Source organism: Macrobrachium rosenbergii, chromosome 2, assembly GCF_040412425.1.
Source record: "Macrobrachium rosenbergii isolate ZJJX-2024 chromosome 2, ASM4041242v1, whole genome shotgun sequence".
Taxonomy (NCBI): Eukaryota; Metazoa; Arthropoda; class Malacostraca; order Decapoda; family Palaemonidae; genus Macrobrachium; species Macrobrachium rosenbergii.
The window spans coordinates 44,493,455-44,513,662 of NC_089742.1; the positions used below are offsets into that span (position 1 = coordinate 44,493,455).

At 39.5% G+C, this 20,208-nt stretch overlaps 2 protein-coding genes across 2 annotated transcripts in view; one reads left to right on the top strand and one right to left on the bottom strand.

Annotated features, from left to right (window-relative positions):
- The window catches only part of LOC136842905 (kynurenine/alpha-aminoadipate aminotransferase, mitochondrial-like), a 654,775-nt gene that overhangs the window by 590,239 nt on the left and 44,328 nt on the right, over positions 1-20,208 (bottom strand). The gene's annotated exons all lie outside the window — the stretch shown is intronic.
- LOC136845931 (mannosylglucosyl-3-phosphoglycerate phosphatase) overlaps positions 1-20,208 on the top strand; it is a 108,962-nt gene that overhangs the window by 71,485 nt on the left and 17,269 nt on the right. Inside the window, exons 11-13 of the mRNA XM_067116432.1 lie at positions 9,903-10,030; positions 10,778-10,886; positions 15,501-15,511. Coding sequence (XP_066972533.1) covers positions 9,903-10,030; positions 10,778-10,886; positions 15,501-15,511 — 248 coding nt within the window. The remainder of the gene's footprint in view (positions 1-9,902; positions 10,031-10,777; positions 10,887-15,500; positions 15,512-20,208) is intronic.

Genomic DNA, 20,208 nt, shown 5'->3' on the forward strand with positions numbered 1-20,208 from the left:
GCCCAATGGAGGGTTTATTGACATTCTCTCTCTCTCTCTCTCTCTCTCTCTCTCTCTCTCTCTCTCTCTCTCTCTCTCTCTTTACTCTCTAATACTCTCTCATCATTTCGACCGTCTATATCCCCGAGAAGAAAGCTTCCACTCCATCAGAATCATGAGTTTGAAGCCAACACGAAAACCCAAACCACTGTTCTAAATACGCCAATTCAGATTTAATATTTAATCCTTTTAGCCCAATTTGCCACAAAACTTCCTATGATCTGATCACTTTTAGATGTTAGTTATAATTTTTTTAGTCACCCTATTATGATATCTGTTTTCTTTATATCCATTTCCATGCAAGGAAAACACTGATATGTAGGTGGGGGAACTATAGCAAAATTACATATGTCCAGCTAAAATGGATTAGGAGATGTACAATATGTTTCGATAATGTGTTGCCGACTGATGAGGAGTTGCAACTTGCAACTGCAGTTGCGAGTCAGTAAGCTCTCTGGTCTTTTACCATAAACTTCATTGTAGGATGCCATCTCATTGCAAACCCAACATGGCACAGTGAGTTTTCGAGCCAAGTTATGCCCCTGACACGTCGACCACCCCAGGTCACACTGAGGCATGCCTCTCCTGCAATGCCAAGGGCCTTGTCACATGTCTTGATGCAGGCACAGACATTTTCGGACCAGCAACGCACCATCCGTTCCCTTCAGGACGCCCTTCCCGGTTCTGGATCATGTGCCAGCAAAGTCCCTGTCGCTGCTGCCTCAGAGATATGCGATGTTGTGATGTCCTCAGCGGCATTCAGGTCCTGGAGATGTTCGATGACATTTTGGATTCACTGTAACAAGTTTCTGCCGAAGGATGTTGTCCTGCACATTAGACTCAACTGTGTTCTGGCACTACAACATGCATTGGATGCTCGGATGCCAAGTGAAATGCCCTTATCCCAGACGCAGCTCTGGATGCCATCGGAAACATCATGTTACAGTCGTCGAATCAGGCAGTGCAGTGGTCAGAATTTTTTGTTCTCGCCCAAGGGCGCAAGGAGTCCGTGAGCGATTATTTCTCAAGGTGTGCTTAAAAAAGCCACCGATTGTGATTTTCAGTGTCTGAACGTGGGGAGTGCTTAGCTGAATATATGCTGCTACGTAAAATAATGGCAGGTCTTAGTGATCCTGTGTTAAAAAGGCCTGTATTTCAAGTGTGTGATACACATGAAAGTGTAGATACCCTTCAGGCTTTGTGTTGTACTTTTGAAGCTGCGCGCCAAGACGTTGAAAGTGTCCCACGTGTCATTGCGCAGGAGTCAGCCGGCGCTTCAAGTGATGATGTCACAGGCAGTGATGACGTAGAGCCAGACGTAGTGGCGTTGCATGGTAATTCAAATGCGAAGGAATGCGGGAACTGCAGGGTACGTCATTCCCCTGGTCAAGCATCGTGTCCAGCAAAAGGCATGATCTGTCACAGGTGCCAAAAGGCAGAGCACTTCCGGAAATGCTGCAAGAGCACAAAGAAGGCACTGCTTGCCTCGAGTGTGGTGATCATTGCAGAGACACACCTCTCCCCCCACCCTACAATCAAGGTTTGTGTCTTCCATGGGAGGGGGAGGTTGGTGTCCACATTCGCTGTGACCACATTCGCTGTAGCTGGCACAGGATTGCAGATCTGCATTGCTGTACCCACGATGCTTTCAAGCCTGCACATAAAACCCCTGGGATTGCAACCTCGAACAGTTATGAGGGACGTAGCTAATCTTTGAATGAGATGCTTTAGATTAACGGCAGGCACTATTGCAATAGGTGGGTGATGCACGAAGCAGGAGGTGTATTTCGTGTCAGCAGCCAAGAACTTTTATATGTCATTGAATGCCTGTAAGGAGCTGAGAATAGTACCATCGGGTTTCCCTCACCCCTCCCCCATCATTGCATCAGCTGATGTCACTAGTAAGGCAGTCTCGCAGCCCAACTCCCATCAGACAATAAAGGTAGCCACCATACTGATCCCACCCGTAGAGGAGAACATCCCCAAACTGGGAAAATGGCTGTTGCGTCACTTTTCGTCTATGACCTTTACCACAGCCAGGGAACCTTTACCTGTGATGACAGGCAAGCAACACTGCATACATTTATTGCCTGATGCTACACCTTATGCATGTCATATGCCGGCAGCAATCCCTATGCATTGGGAAGAGGAGGTTAAGGCCCAGCTTGATGAAGATGTTCAGAAGGGCGTGATAAAACCAGGCCTGACAAGGGATGCAACAGAGTGGTGTGCAAGGATGGTTGTGGTAGCCAAGAAGACGGGCCAGCCTCGCCGCACAATGGACTTCCAACACCTCAATGCCCACGGTCTTCATGAGACTCATCATACACTGGGCACCCTTTGACATGGTTTCAAACATTCCTATACACACGTATAAGACTTCAGCGGACGCCTATTGGGGTTTCCACCAGATGGAGTTGGACAAGGATAGCCGCCCACTCTCAACCGTATCACCCCATGAGGGTGGTATCGTTACCGCAGAACACCCTTGGGTCATTGTTAAGCTTCCAACCCCTACACAAAAAGGTTTGATGATGCCCTGCAAGACATCGCCAGAAAGCATAAATGCATCGACAACGCTTTGCTATATGATCACAGCATTGAAGAGGCGTTTTGGCACGTATATGAATTCCTGTCGTGTGCCTCCGCAGGGATTACAATCAAACCCGAGAAGTTCAAGATCTTCAAGAGAGAGGTTACCTTTGTTGGATACCACTTGGGATGGGAGGCATACAAACCTGTAGATGAACGTCTGAGACACCATTCATAATTTCTATATGCCAGAGAAGCCTTCCATCACTGATATTAGGTTGTGGTTCAGATTTGTGAACCAGTTGGGCCCCCTTCCTTGCAATGGCGCCCATCGTGTAGACCTTTAGGGACCTCCTCAAGAAACCCATGGAAAAAAACGTGTATTGGGAGAGTCAGCTATGCAGCAAACTCCAGCAGGCACAGGTCATCTGTCAGCTAGCCAAGGATGGCTCGGCATATTACGACAAGACTTGCTCTATGATAATCATGATGGATTTGAGCAAGGAGGGCATTGGTTTCATCATCCTTTAGCAGTATTGTGCTTGTCAGTCAGCTGACAACCCCTTTCGTTGCAAGGGCGGCTGGCATCTCGCCCTATGCGGCAGTCAATACCTCACACCCACTGAAGCAGGGTATGCCCCTGTAGAAGGGGAATCCCTTGCAGTCACCTGGTGTTTGCAGAAGGCCAGGTTGTTCCTACTTGGGTGCCCTAATCTCACCATCATCTCTGACCACCGCCCACTTGTCAAACTGCTGGGTGATAGGACCCTTAAGAACATCATCAACCCAAGGTTGTTCAGCCTGAAAGAGAGGGCACTCCAATTCAAGTTCCACATCAAATACCTGCCTGGAAAAAGGAACACTGCAGCGGATTTTCTCTCGAGGTACCCAACTATGGGATCGTCCCACTAAGCTTGTAACATGGACTTGGAGGATGACATTCACGTGGCAGCAGCATGTGCAACCATGGACAGCTTGGGACAAGACACCATCGTATTGGATGAAGACTGCGTCAGGAGTGCTGCATCCAATGACCTGGTATATCAGCTTTTGCTAGCCAGAGTCACTGCGGGCAATTGGCCCCAAAAGAAGTCACAAGAAGCTGCCTGCCTTCATCCCTTCTTCAGCGTTCAGGATCAGCTAGCCATCAACCAGGATCTGGTAACATATTCTGTGGCTCAAGGATACATTTGTCTGGTTATCTGGGAAGATTTACATTGTCAGGTAGCTGCCAGCCTACACGCAGGACACCAGGGCCTTGACTCTTGCTTAGAAGGGCCAGACAGTCAGTATACTGGCCAAGAATAGGAGACCTTCAGCATCGCCGTGCCCAATGTGCCTCGTGTGATGAACACGCCCCTTCACTGCCTCCCGAAGCAGTGGTGCTCATACCCCCAGCAGAATACCTCTTCCAGCAGGTTGCCACAGATATGTTTTAAATAGAAGGCAACATATACGTGGTATATGCAGACAGACTAACTGGTTGGTTAGAAGTAGCTCACTTTCCCAACATTGGGATCCCCAGAACAAATATCGACTGATGGAGGTACAAACTTAGCCAGCAAAGAGATGGAGGCCTTCTTCAGGAGATGGGGAGTCAAAGTCTGTCTGTTGTCAGCCCAGTACCGCCAGCCTAATGGCAGGGCAGTAGTAGCTGTCAAATCGGCAAAGAGGCTCCTCCAAGAAAACACATCAAAAGCTGGTGCCCTCGAGTCAGACAAGACAGCCCTGGCAATACTCCAGTATCCCAGCATGCCTCTCAGGGAGATCAAGAAGTTACCATCTCAGCTTGCAACGGGTAGCCAACTGTGTCACGGGTACCTACAGCTAAACAATACCTGGTGGTAGACAGGTACTGGAGACGAATGATACGTCAAGGGGAACTGCAAGTGGCAAAATCACAGGAGGCTATGCACGCCCTGGACAACGCTAGGAGACTGCCACCCATGTACATATACAGAACCAAGCTACTAATCAGGACAGAATGGGCATAATATCAGAAACCAGGCTCCACCATCAGTGCACAGTTAAGCTCAACGGGAGCGGTAGGCTTTCAAAAAGGAACATATGGCTCTTGAGAGTCATCGCTTCGCCCCATAGCACACCTGTGCCCCAGCCTAGCACCTCCACGAGCCCTACCCCCTTAGAGCCAGTTACACACTCCCTTCAGGAGCCCAGTGTCGTTAGTGGGCCTAGAAGGGCTGCCAGTAGACCCAAGTAGCTCAAAGACTTCATGTGATGCTAATATTAATTATTGTTTACAGTGACCCCTCGCTACTTCGCGATTCGATTATCGCAAATTCATGACTTCGCGGAGTTTTTAATATATATTAATGGAAAATATATTGTGGATTTTCTGGAAAATTCTAGAAAAATCCCGATATATGAACACCCAAAATTTCTCATTAAATCCATTAAAATATTAATAATAAATAATATTTCCTAGCCTAAGAACAACAAAACAAGCATAAAATAGCAAAAAAACACATATTTGCACTTGTAACTCGTATGACAAAAAAAAAAAAAACCATCTGGAAAGTGATGCCTATAAATGGAAAGTGATGCCTATATAGTACAGTACTGTGTGTTCCATTGTTGGGAAAACACAAAGTGTACCATCTCAATGACTAAGTGCGTTGTAACATGGGCTGTGATTCTAATTGGGCCTGTGATTGGTGTTTAGACTGATGCTCAGAACCCGCAGCATCTCCCCTTGTCTCTCAGAGGTCTGGTTAAACAAATCATTTATAACTAACTAACTCTCTCTTTGACCACTTAGCTCAAGCTTTTCGCTGAATGGTTTGCTACGCTGTGCTGTGATTTTTTTGTGGTTTTTGTTGAACTTGCTCCAATTTTCACCCCCTGCAATGGCTCCAAGCGTGCTGCTTCTTCCAAGGCTGGTACTGAGCCTAAACACCATCAAAGAGATGATGATCGGCTGAAAGGTGAAACTTCTTGATATGTTAAGGAGAGGAGAAAGTTCTGCGTAGCCTCATTTTTGGTGTGAACAAATCCACCATTAAGCTACATCTACAAGGACGAGGTGAAGATTAGGAAGACGGCTGCCATCACCTTTAACAAGTCGCGAAGAAAGTGCCACTTTACAGCTCGTAATAAAACTATCGTCCATTATGGAAGCTGCTTTGGCGTGTGGATAGCCCGACTGCCGAAAAGAAAGAACATAGCCTTAGATACGAACATTATCCAAACAAAAGGCTAGGAGCCTGTATGAGACCTTCGCCACTAAGGAAGCAGAGGGGCGACAGTGGCGGCGCAGGAAGAAGATGAAGAAGGCGTAGATGATCCGCAACCAAGGAGCGTCCAGTCATTCTCACCATTATGAAACTGCAATTTTCTGCTAGCAAAGGGTGGTTTGCAAAGTTTCAGAAACACTCGGCCTAAAGCTTCCTTGCATGGGGCTGCTTGACTGACACGGTCACTGCTGAAACATACGTCAATGAAACCTTCAAGATTATCTCTGTGAAGGTGAATATCAGCCCGAACAAGTTTTTAATATGGATGAGACCAGGCTTGTTTTGAAAGAATGTCCTCTGAACTTTCCTGTTCAAAGAGAAGCAAAAGCCTCTGGCTTTAAAGCATACAAGGATCGTGTGACCCTCGTGATCAACAGCAATGCTGCAGGATTTTATTAAAGCCAGGACTTATTTACAAGTCTAAAATCTCAGGGCTTTTACAAAAAACAAAAGCAAAAAATCTGCTACCCGTACATTGGATGCACAATCAAAGCCTGGATAACGAAGATGCTGACCTCGACTGGTTCCACCAGTGTTTTATCATAGTGAAGGTGTATCTAGCAGAAAAGGGCATGCCATTCAAGTCCATCTCATCATGGATAATGCTGGTGGCCATGCTACTGATCTGTCATATTCAGGTTCAGGTTGAGTTCCTGCCGCCCAACCACGATGTCTCTTATTCAGCCAATGGACCAGGGAGTTATTAGGCGTTCAAGGCTATGCGAGGAATGCCTGGCGAACCTGGTTGCTTCCGTGGATGCGCCAAGAAAGCGATGATTTCAACTTGAGGCATACTGGTGGCAGTACACAATTACTACGTGCCTCCAAAATATCCACAAGGCATTGGAAGAAATGAAGCCTGCCACCATTCGCGCCAGCTGGAAGAAGTTGTGGCGAGGTTGTTTACGACGACAAAGGATTTACACCTGCGAAATCCAACACTTTCGGCAGTACAGAAAGCTGTGCAGTTGGCTCACGATCCCTTGGAGGTGAGGGCTTTGCAGACATGACCCACGGCGGCGTCGACAAACTTCAGACTGCCCTCCCCTGCGCTAACTGGCGAAGACCTCGAGGAGTTGTGAAATCGTCAGCGGAAGAAGCAGCGCGGCAGAAGCAAGTTGTCTCCCAAACTGGCTTGGCTTTAGAAACGGCAGCCGGGCTCTGCAGCCTGGCTGGGACTGCAAGAGCAGTTGCGGGAATGGGACGACGATATGGTTCGTCGGTTCAATTCTGCAACATGGTCGATGGCGTCATGGCCCCCTACAAGATGCTCTTGACGGAAAAGCTGGCGCCAGCAACTGCCAATCACAATGTTTTGCAGCCTCGCAAAAAGGCCAGTTCCTGCTGCTGCCTCTGGTTACACCTTTGGAAACCACGGAAGAAGTGGAAGAGGTGCCCCAGGAAATGCACGCCGTCTGAAGGCGTAAAATACAATCATTGACTGCGCGGTAAAGTCATCATCACCTTCCTCGTCATCATTTTTACACAAAGCAAATTCATCACCATCTTCATTCAAGCTTTTACTTCAACTTCTTTTTGTAGGTGAGTGTAGTAACAATCTTTATTACTTTTTTAATCTTAAGTGTTACTGTACTTTGTATTACATGTAATACAGTACAGTAACATGAAACTCTGACTATGTGTATTACTGTATATATTATTGCTGTATGTATACTGTATTTTTCAATTTAAAGCTTGCGATCCGTCATATACTATAGCTACTTGCACAGTAATTTAGCCCCTGTTATATAGTACTGTAAACTTACCTACCAAGTCATATTGTAACAGTTGTCCCTGTTATTAATAAGTCAAAAGGGTGGGTTGTAAAGAAGAGTACAGGAGGGTTTTAAAGTCCAAATACTGTACGTTAAATAAATAAATATGCTGTTAGTACTTAGCGGAATTTGGATGCTTACATGGCCAGTCTTGGAACCTATCTCGATAAACGAGGGGTCACTGTACATATTATATACAATTTGTCAAGAGGAATCTTATTTTCTTTTTTTATGCACAGGCGGTCGGTTGCTCCGGCGGTTCCGTTCTGTCGATTGTCATGATAACCAAAAATCGCAGATAACCGAAAACCAGCAATTTTCGGCCATTTTCAGGGCTTATCGATGCCGAAAATCGCCGACTTTCAGTTATCGGCACCTCTATTAGGTATGTATCGGTGCCAATACCCAATCATCAGCGCCGATAAGCGGAATTCAGGCATTTCGGCGCCAAAAATTGCCGATTTTCATTGCTAGACAAGCCCCATAAAACCGGATCTTTGATAATCAAGCCCACCGATAACTGGGGACTGCCTGTATTTATGCATATTTGACTTTGATGCCATTGAACATTGTACTCAGTGTATGGAACTGTATGCTATAATGTTGAAAAGTTAGTTCATTTTTTTTTATGTAATTATAATGTGACATTTGCCCTTTTAATTTTTACCATGTATAATCTTAGGAGGGGGAGGGTGTACGATATGTTTCGATAATGTGCTGCTGACTGGTAAGGAGTTGCAACCTGCAACCATGGTTGCAAGTCAGTCGCTCTCTGGTCCTTACAATAAACTTCACTGTAGGATGTCATCTCATTGCAAACCCAACAGGAGATCATATGAAGTTTTGCAATAAATTGTTACTCAACAAAAGAAAAAAGTAATTGTCTATAAACCTCTGGAACATTCTTATGATTAGTAATACTTTAGGATATGTTTCTTTGGACAATGAACCGTCCAACAACGTCAGTAACTAATTTTTGATCAGTCCTTGAAATTTGGTCTTTGAAAAAAGTATTACAGTTGACCCTCAGTTTATACAGGGTTTCTTTACTTGATTTCATTCTTGCATGGTCACACTTGGAAAAGAAATTTAAAACTGTAAAAAAATTTATAATAAAATTTAGATTGTGCGTGCCATACCCACAAGCGAAATCGATGTCTTTCCCTTACATGCCTCTTATTTTGTTCTCACTGTGCTCCTTAAAGATCCTGTATTTTAATTCTTGATTTCAACCTCTCCTTGGTTTTTCTACTTCTCATCTTGATATCCATCACTAGCAACCAGTGGTGTTTCACACAACTCGCCAAGAATTACCTTACAGTTTATTAGACTGCTGTCCTCCCTCCTAACCATAAGGTATTCTATCTGGCTTTGTATTCCACAACTCGCAGATTTTATTGAGACATACGTAAGGGTCCCACATGCAGATTTGCACTCACTCAAGAAGTCAAGAGTGAAGTAAACTGTACAGAGATGGATGAAGGACTAGTATGCCTCTGCTTTTGGAATTTCATAAGTAAATCATTGAATTTTGGCCCTTTGAGATACAAAGTTTAGCAAAGTTTAGTTCCATTTATCTGATTTTCATTTGTCATAAAAATTATATTATTTTGTAACCATGTCAAACAGTTAAACACAGCATTATGCCTGCTAGTTTCAATTTTTGGCAGATCACACCCCACCTGTTTGCTTTTCATGCAAATGTAGTGCCCATATTGACAGAGGATTTTGAGTCTTGAACCACCACATGGCCCTAAGTTCTGACCCTCAGATAGCATATTTGTCAACTTTGCCCCTTTCTAATATCTATGCATTGTGTAAAATTATTATAATAATTTGTTTACTGTATTGCCGTGTTCTGCTTTTTTGTCTTTGCCTGTCCGTAAAACTCAGTTTATCTTTTTCATTTGTTTTCCTATATCTTATTTACATCATATTTTACTTAATTGACCCACCTATACTGAACAATTTAGAGGAAACACTTAGTAAAAATGTGCACTAAAAAACCTAAGACATAATGCAGTGTGAATTAATGAAATTAGCACTGTTTTCAAGTTGGTAATTTATTCGAATAATTATTATGAAATGCAAGGAATTATAAATGATTTAGCGTTATACTAATGTATATTTTAGAATATAATTTTATACTAAATTCCAAATAACATTTAAGGTCAAGAGTACTAATAATAAGGAAACCGTATGTAACAAGGTCATGGAAACAGTGTGCAACAAAATCATGCATGCTAATATTATGGAAACTGGTGTAACTTTGCTACAAGTCTTCACATTTGTTTGCCAACAGCAAGATGAAGAGCAATGTCCAATGTTGTCAACAGCAGTACAGAATCATTTTACAGCAATAAAGACACGTATGGGTATGACACGCCGTAATTCAAGCCATAGGCAGTCTCTCGTTTTACTCTCAAGAAGGTAAGTTGTTGCAGGATAGCCTAGCTAATTGTTACATTGATTCACATGTTGTCACCAAGTTGAATTTCACATTTGTTAGCATGTTTAATACAAACAGATTCACTAGTGTTACAGTATCCAGTAAAATTAGAGAGTAGCATTGTCCTAAATGATTTGCTACCATAATTACAGAAATTTTTGTATCGGTTGTTTAATTTTGTATACTACTCAGTTGCTGGAACAAGCTGTAAAGACCTTCTGTATCCATGAATGTGATGGACCAAAATGACTTCTACACTACATTTGGAATTTCACAGGATTTTAAACTGTCTGATTCTTCCCATTTCCTCTTATGTTCAATAATTTTGTAAGCAATGATTGTTTTGTTTGTTTACAAGATTCTGATCAAAGTTCTTTTGATATTTAAACATTATTGTGTAAAGTGGGCGAAATATTAAATTAAGTAGAAATAAAAGCTTAGAGTAAATAGCATTTTGTATCAAGAAATGAATTAATACAATATTTGAGAGCATTGTGTTTTTTATATAGTAAAGTAATTTGCTTGTTTTAGCAAGTTTTAGTTCTGTAATAAGAATTTCCAGGAATAGAATTCCTATATCTGAAATGCTGCTGCTTAATTTACTGTAGACAATGCATACAGTGATCTGTAGATAATTACTTGGATGGTAATGGATGGCAGTAACGCAATGACTGAATTAACACACAGTATCAGTCCTGCATATTAGTAAGTGTATTGTATTTCTACAGACATAGTCTCATCCGTAGTGATGATGAAGTCCCTGTTACCTGTAGATCCAGCTCACGCACAATAGGGCGATCATTATCCACAGACTCGGCTTTGGCACCTGTTACAACAGCACCTTGCACATCGTAGGTCCCAGAGGTTCATGTAATGTTAATGTTATTTATTTCCCTTGCAATTACGTGGATTTCTTCTCCATAATTGTACCAAATGCAACATTAGCATTTTTTTTTACTGCAAATGTTTTTACCTATAGAAACAAGGTTTTATGCAGCATGTATGATATTTAAGTGATAAAATGTACCTGTTAGTGCTTAATTAATTTGATTAGTATTACTGTTGCAGACAATTGGCTTTAATGGTGTGGGTTTTGATGTAGAAATTGTAAGTGTTATTCTTGTTGTCAAGTGAAACTTTTTGGGAAGCATATATACTTACCATTTGTTATGAATTCCCAAAATTCTTTACTCTATGCTCTAAAACTTCGGGAGTCATCAGTTTTGAATAATTTAAATTAACAAAAAATTCTCTATTTTTCATGAAGTCTTTACTACTTTGATAATGTTAGGTCAAAGAGTAAGAAAGTGATAGCACAGGTAACTGGTTGACATGCTATGCCAAGTAATGGATATTCATAAACTTAAGCCTTAAATGTTCCAATGGTTTCAACTTATATCATTCTATCCTCTAACATTTAGAATCCAGTGATAACCCATCAGTAATTTTCAGTTCAACATGGTGTTTTGACTTTTTTTCCACTTTTGAACATACCATAATAAGGCACATATATTGCAAAATGACACCAAAAGCAAATTTGCAGGAAGCACTAAAAGAAAAACATTGCTTTAGAAGAATTTTGGGACCCCAAAAATTGCAATGTTCAAATACTGAGTAGCTTTTAAATTTTAAAGATATGTTTGATTACTAATACAGATCCATTTCAGATGTGGGAAGCATATTGTGGGGGATTGAATTAAGACTATGATGACCAGTGATCAATGAACTGAAGAGAGTTCTTTTACCTCTCAACTTGCTTTGTCCCATATGCTTATCAGTTACCTCCAGCATTTATTCCAGAGATCAGCAGTCTTAAGGTTGCTCAATTTATTGACTCTGTTTTCTTGTCCAGTCATAATATTATTGACTCTTTTCTTGTCCTGCCAGACTTTGGAGGTCCTTACTTTTGTAATTCTTCTAAATCTTAAGATCCATCTTTGGAGAGGGGTTAGGCCCCACTCTTTCCTTCTATATTCGGCATTGGTAACGTAGATGTTGTGATGCCAGTTTTAATATCCACAAATCAGTCCTTCCGTATTCTTTCCTTTTTCCATAGGGAATTACATTGCCTATTACATTGCAATTCAGTCAGTAGTATGCTTGATCACTGCAGTTTTAAAATGAGTAATTACTTGTTTCAGTAAAATACAAGCAAGAAGAACATTTTGATCAGAGATATATTTATTAATAATCACTCATCACCTTTCCCAATTAAAACCAATAGACTATCTGAGTCTGCAAATATAAATACTGTATAGAATTATATTAGATGAGATTTGATTAATTCTCCCAGCTACTAACCTTGTGGAACATAATCTCAAGATTCACATAAATAAATAGGAGAGTAACGACATCCTAACATTCTTGTATTCTCACCTCTCTTGACACATTTGTGAGGGTTAGTAGTTGTCCAGATTCCCTACCTTTGCACCTCTTGTTGCAGGTAAGTGCTGTCACAGTAATTTGCTTTCTCATCGCCTTCAAGGCTGGAATTCCTAGGTTATGACTTCTGATCTGCGATTTTACGATTATGACTTCCAATCTTTTTTTTTTTTTTTTTGTCTTCAAACCTCCTCTTATCCTGTGATTAAATGGCTTTGCTCCAGAGTTATGGCTCCTTCTTACTCCCTCCTAACTTGCTATTCAGGCAGTGTATGAGTGATGAGTTGCAATGAAGCAAATAAAGTTAATACAAAAAACATTTTTTATACATATTCACTAATTACAGCTCAAAGCAAGTGCCCTCTTTCCTTCCCCACATTCTGTCTTTTGAGTTTTTTGGTGCACAGAAAGTGAGAGTGTAGCTGCCATCATATGCAGAACTACTCATAAGCAGTAGGAGCTTCATTCTTGACCAACAGAAATTAGTGTTCTTATGAATTTTCCTAGTCACTGGGAATTTTCTCACCACAGGAAATAAGACAGTGTGTGATGAATTGATTTGTATGAAAAAATATTTTTGCAAATAAAATATTGTTTTTTATTCTCTTCTGCTAGTGGTCCTAGAAATGGTAGCTTTAGCCTTGAATATACTAGGATTGAATGAATCAGATATAATTCCCTGCAGTTTTCCTTTTAGTTGTAGTTCTCATTCATGATAAAAAGAATTCTTTCCTTATGTAGATGGAGTATTATCGGAGGAACTTTACAAGGAACCTAGGAAAAAATATGGAAATATTTTTAAACTTTTGTTTATTAGTGTGATATAACTAAAATAAAATTCATAGAAATATCAGTTTGATGGGTTAAATGGATGCTGTGTTATTTAATAATTCAGTGCTTTGGTGAATATGTAGCAACTCCAAAATTTACTAGAGTGTGCATAGACATCACCCTACTTACGAACGAGTTACGTTCCGAATGGCCATTTGCATGTTGAATTGTTTGTAAGTTGGTTACTGTACTCTTCATGCCTATTTAAGTACAGTCTGATATAAAGTCAATACAGTACTGTACATTCTTTCATCCTAAGACACAATACACTGTACATACATTACTGTATGTACAGAATAGGAACGCAAAACAAAATTGAACTTACGAGTGGCAAAGGGGAGCACTCTGAACAGAATTTTAATTTGCGATCCTGTTTGTTTGTAAGCTGAATGTTCGTAGTAGGGTGGTGTCTGTAGTTGATGTACTTTTTTTTTTTATTTCAGATAACCTTAGATTTTTACTTACTTCCGTTGGTGTTTGTATTTTATTATCTTGTACCGAAATCAGATTAGCTTTATATACTGGAATTTTTTTCTTACTGGCCTAATTTAGAATTCTTTTGAAATTATATTTTTTCCCATCTCCCGTAGGAACATCATTTTTTTTATACATCTGTGATTATATTTTACAGTATTATTTTATTCACTTTTTAAGTCTTCACCTGGAGCCAAAAGCCAGTAAATTATGAAAGACCTGTATAAGTTGTACTATTAAAAATATTTTTTTTATATATTTTAAACAAGCATAGCAACATTAGTGTACATTTTCAGAAATTAATCAGAACTTATAGCAGTATTGCTGAAAAAAGTATTTGGTACATATGTGCTACGGTACGTTGTGTATGCACATGGAGACAGCTCATCATATAAATAAACTTTTGTGGGAACCAGTGGCTATATTGATTTCTTCATTTTCAAAAACAATCTACATTTTACAGATATTTTTTTTTACTTTGAGCCAGTGGTTGGGGCATGTTGCAGATGATAAACATTGCCATTCAGTTGATGGTTCTTCTTGTTTAAACAACTCACTTAAATTAACCAGTTTTGGGTTACTTCCAGTAGATGACCTAAGCTGATCATTGTTTATAACTTGGCTGCTTCATTGATAGTATGTGATTCTAGTTCAGCCAATTGGTTTACTGATGAAATGGAAGACTATTTATATTTTATTCAGAACTAGCATTTGAGATATTCTCTTCCATTCATTATTCAGTAACCAACATATTCAGAGCTTCTTTTTATGTGTATATGTGTAAATGCAGGCATATAAGAATAATGAAAGATCAGTTTTGTAATGTGCAGAAAATTTGTTTTCCTTAGCCTTGATCATTGTGAAATCATTGTGCTGTATTGCTAATGGAACCTTTTTGTCTAGTACACTGACAGCTGAAAATGGAGTGCCTTATTGCAGCAGATTTTTACATACATATTTAGCAAGTAATGATAATTTTAAGTGTTGTGTCTCAGCCAATTATCAGAAGAAAAGTCAGATATGATAGACTGCTTTATGTTATAAAGATTAATAATGATATTGGTTGTAGTATTTTAAGTACATGTATTTTTGTATGTTACCTGAGGCATGTGTATATTGAAGCAACCATAACTGTTTGTATTGGGCACATATTTAGTGTTTTCATGGCTAGACAGCATACTGTATGTATGAATTTGAATGTAAGGTCTGTTCTTGCAGATTTGTGTGATTTTTATGTTAGATTTTGTACAGTGAATAACCACACGTTTGTTGATGTGCATGTTTAAGTGTATGCTTATGTCTGTATGCTTATGTGTATTTGCAGTTGTGAAAAGCTTTACTGAACTTGAGCTTAACTGATTCTGTATATATGTCCACATTTTTCATTGTTAATCAGTAAGGGAGAATACACTGTGCTGGTTGTGACCAACTGAAGGAAATAGTGTATGAGAACAGTACTCTGTGGTTGTAAACTCTTTTACCAATGTATTTAAATACATGCATGCAACTTTTCTGAAGTATATATGTGCAGTAGTGTCTTTGTTCCTTTACATGGCATCATTTGCACTCCAGCTTGGTGTCAGCTCACCTCAAAGACCTCTCACAAGGAGGATCGATAATGCAGACTTTGAATCATGAAACCTGGGAAGGGGGTCCCCCTCCAGTAATTGAGGAAACTCCTGCTTCTTGTGTAGAAGATCTGGAAGGTCCCTGTTTTGGGGATATTCCAGCTCCCCCTCGTGAAGATATTACAGCAGCCCTTAGGGGACAGCACCGTCGGCTGTCCGGTGATTTGGAGAAGTGAGTTGTGTCCTTCAGAGTAAGGACCACCAATTCATAGTGGGCAAGACAAGGTGTATCATTTGAAATGCTCCCTTGTGTGATTTTCTTTACTCACCCAGCTGCCATCCCTCATGTTTGTTTGACTGGTCTGTTATCCTGCCTTCATTTTTATTTCTCGTAGTGTATTGTATTTATGTTTGCTTATGTTACAATTTTGAATTGGAGGCAAATTCCTGCTTTTTGAAAGTTTTTATAGGTTTTCCTTATTCAGATTAGATGTTTATGAAGTGGAAGAAGTGAATTGATGCTAGTATCCATCCTTACTTTCTTGTAGACATGTGCCGTTGACAGCCTTGTAAGTAATTCTCTGAGGCAGCTTCATCACCTCCTTCCACAGTGTTGACTTTGTGATACACAGTAGCTTTACTTATGACCTAGTTTTGAAGACAGATCCATAATTTTACTTCTGTATTGTGCTGTTTATCTTGGTAAGCCTTGAAATATAAATTCTGAAATTCAGTATACTACTTGCTCTAGGATGGAGAAGTCAAGAAATTTTTTGTCAAGAACTCCATCATTGTGGAAGGTGATTAGATTTTTTGTACATTGTTCTATGTGTTATAATACTGTATTTTGATTTTAGAGATCAGTAGCCCTGCACTTTCACAGTAGTTGAGACTTTTATCAGGTGAAGTGAAATTATATAAATCATCATGAACAAGACAGTGGCTTAAAACATATATTACATTACAGTGTGGAATCTAGTTATGCATATTTTCTCATTAAATAAGCACTACAGATAAAGAGCAGAAGACAAATTTTTCACAAAGGCCTCAAGGAAAATGTATTGTCAGTGTCTTGTCTTGTGAGTTAAAGTAAAATAATTAGACTTGGGAACAAATTATACAGTGGGCTGTCAACGTAAGGATCCCCAATTCAGATTTTTGATAGAGTACATCACCATAGTCTGAAAGAAAATGGAAAATAAATGAAAAAGATTGACAGCATCATATATGATGTCTCACATTTTCAGTCTTTGTGTGCTTCTTCCTCTCCTTCATAAATTTTGTATTGCAATGTTTTCCATTGTGTTCTTTCTCTGCTTTGCTTTTCTCAATCCTCCATTTTTCCTGTAAGAAAAACTTCTGTTCATGTTTGGTATGACTAATTTTTCATTGCTGTGTATTAGTGTGGTACAGATCTTATTTGCTTTTATGAAACTTTGGACTATTATAGATGTGAATACAGACCATTATCTTACATACTTCTTGAACTTCCAACTGTGGGATAAAACAGGCCACATAAGAATTGATGTTATTCATATAGTGATGCAACCATCTTGTGCAAGGTAACAGTATGTGCTAGTATGCTAGCTTTTGAATTGGTATATCATTTGATTTTGCATTTGCCTCATATTTATGGGAGATGATAATCTATGCAAGTGTGTTTATGACAATGATAGCTTCTTTTCACCCTTGAAAATATAGTACTCATTATACTTCTGCTTTTGAAAGTTTTGTTAATTTACCATGGACTTTTCAAATTTGATCAGGTTTCCTGTCTGAGAAGATATGGTAAAACTTCAACAACAGCTCTGTGGCTATATGAGCATAATGCCTTACCATTTAACAGCCATGGAATTAATTTGCTCTGTGTGTGAGTTTTTTTATTTCAGGCTCATTTTTAAAGGTATCCATGACATTATGATATCTAAGAAAAAACATTCAAAGTTTGTAAGTCCATGCAAGTCATTTCCCCTCCTCATAGGTCACTTTGCTCCCTTTTGGTCCATTTCTTCATAGATTAGCCATAAATGCTAGTTAATCAGTCCTAAAATTTATTATCATATTAATATTATTAAGAAGTTCAATCATATCATTAAATTAAAATAACTTTCATAGAGCTAACCTAAAGGGTTGGACTTTATTAACAAGCTTTACAAACTCGTTCACAACATTTCCCCAGCCTAAGCAAGGCTCTTCATGCAGTCAGAGGTATTTTAAACCCTCCAGAATTACAACAGTATTTTTCTCAGTTGCAGCAGTAGGCAGCCAGAGGTCCTCCTTAGATAATAGGCATCCATTTCTTGAATAAGGAGGTTCCACCCACATTGAAAATTTGCTTCAGCAAAAAATTTTCCTCTACAGTCAGCTCATCTAGAGTTTTCAAAAATTCAACTGCCTTCACATCAGCACTTGCAGACTCATCACTCATTTTCACATTATATAATGAATAATGTTTCCCGAATCATGAAAACACATTATATAATGAATAATGTTTCCTGAATCATGAAAACCACCCAGGGCTAGTAGTAAAAAAATTAATATCCTGTTGGTTCTAGCCTTTTCTTTCAGTCTCCCAGCAAACCTTTTACTTTGGCCATAATTGCCATGGTGTTGAAAGGGATATGCTTCTTGGTCTGGTCTTCAGTCTACCTCATTATAACTTTCTCTATATTTGATATAGGCTCTTCTTGAATTTCTGTTGGGCTCATTGCTCTCAGTGGAGCAGATTCATTAACAACCACTGTCAATTTCTACTTTGTTCTTCATGATCATATCTGTGGTGGGATGGGATAGGCCTGACTGGCAAGTAACCCCTGTCAGTGATTTTCCACGTCTGAAATTCTTAATCCTTTTTAACTTGATCTCAATGTCAGTAACTTGATGTGCCTATTACAGACAATATTTGCAGAGGATTTTGTATGCTTAGGGACCATAATGAACAAATCAACACTAAGATTTCACCAAGCTCAGGGGAAAATGATCCAAGTAAAAAACTTGCTAACATAACATGTATGATCCTTCTTTCAGCATAACACAGCTTTCTGCAGACATTGGCACAAGAACTTGGCCTGTAGTCATCCTAACAAATCTGTATTCATTCCTCAAAATTAATATGATTTGTCCCCATGTTTAGAGATAATTAATAGCTTCAACAGGTCTTCTGTGCTATAACGTATGTCCAGATACTTTCCACTATACCAGGGGACTGACTTCTCTGGCAAAGAATGGGGAAGCCTCAAGGACACTGTGAAGAACATTGTAGAGGCATGCTGCAAACTAACCCCAGAATGGTAAAGAATAAATAAAGAAAGCTAGTACCTTATGTATATCCTTCTGATGCAGTCTTATTCACCAATGTCTCTTGAGAGGCTGCAGAATTTGCTAGCCATATGACTGAATTGGGATTCTCAGGAACTGCATGAGAAAAATTTTAAATGTTGCACTGACAGTTGATGATGGTACTGAAAAAGTGCAATAGGAGATGCTGATTAGCAAAGAGGGACAATGAAGAGCTGAAGGAACAAGTGTAACCAATGTTAAGGGAACTCATCCAGCCTCTTGAAGATGCTGATTGTTTTGAAGAATGCTATGTAAACCAGCCAGAAGATGACTTGACACTAAATTTGCTGACACTGATAGGCTTAGCTTGGTTATAGGGTATAGCCTACTATTGGAAAAAGGGAATTCAGGAGTGCACCATTTCTTCCAGTCTCCATCAAACCAGCCTGGGCATTCATCATCACCACAACATTAATTACCATCTTCCTCACAGCCCTCACCATCTTCACAACAAATGTCCTCACTGACTGCTAAAGCACCTTCATCTTAATCAATTGCTGCCTCAGTAATACCCTCATGTCTGCTAACTTATTCTGATGCTCTAAACATTACAACCTTCGTTGTGGCCCTCATCTGGCCCCTCATTGCCTCTTGATTAGGACTTTGATGGGTTTGAAATTTACCCTCCTCCTTCGAGGGATAAAACTCCCAAGCCTAGCTCTTCAGTCTTTGATCCCTCCCAGACCAGAGTTAATTTTAAAGTAAGATAGCCTAACACTTTATTTTATCAGTAGCATGATGCTTTTTCGCAGCAATCAGCAGGGATGTACTGTATCACTTCTTGTGTAGCGCACTGTTAGCTCCAATGTCCTGCACTATTACTGAAAATAATATTGAAAGTTGTAATGGTTACTATTTTTTTCAGATCACTTTTTTTTTGTAGACCCATTATAACTACAGTATGATAGAGCCTACATTATCTTTAGCACAGTAATAATGGGCAGTACAGTACAGTACAGTACTTTTCTGCTGCTATTACATGTTTTGATATTGCTAATATTTTATCTGATGATTTATTACTGTGTTGCTCCTTGTATAGTTAGTTAGTTATAAATGATTTGTTTAACCAGACCTCTGAACTCTTTTTAGGTATCAGTTCTAACAAATTTTAGATGGGAAAATGCAGAGAGCAGGAAGTACTGGACAAACACTTCTGGGCAAGACACCCCCTATTTAGGCATAATGATTCTTTGGTACCTAATGTGGCAGCTTAAAAATCCTGCTCATCTGCATTAGCAGCAAATACATTGTAGTAACCATAGGAAAAAGAAGAATTAGTACACACTGTGGCAGAGAGTAATAAGATTCAGAGAATGAGTATTTTATTGATCACTAAACAATTTTGTTGCTTTGGATATAATCTTGTTAAGAGTGCAAATTAAAGGTGTAACATCCCAAATTTGAAAACAAATTCCAAACAGGCCAACATGGAGCATTAATTATTGTGATGTCTAAGTAAATCACCTAATACTTTATTTAGATTCAGATTTGGCAAATTGATGTATGTGGCCTGTTCACATTTGAAATAAGCAATGTTCAATTTGCAAGTAGCAAGTTAGGCAGTA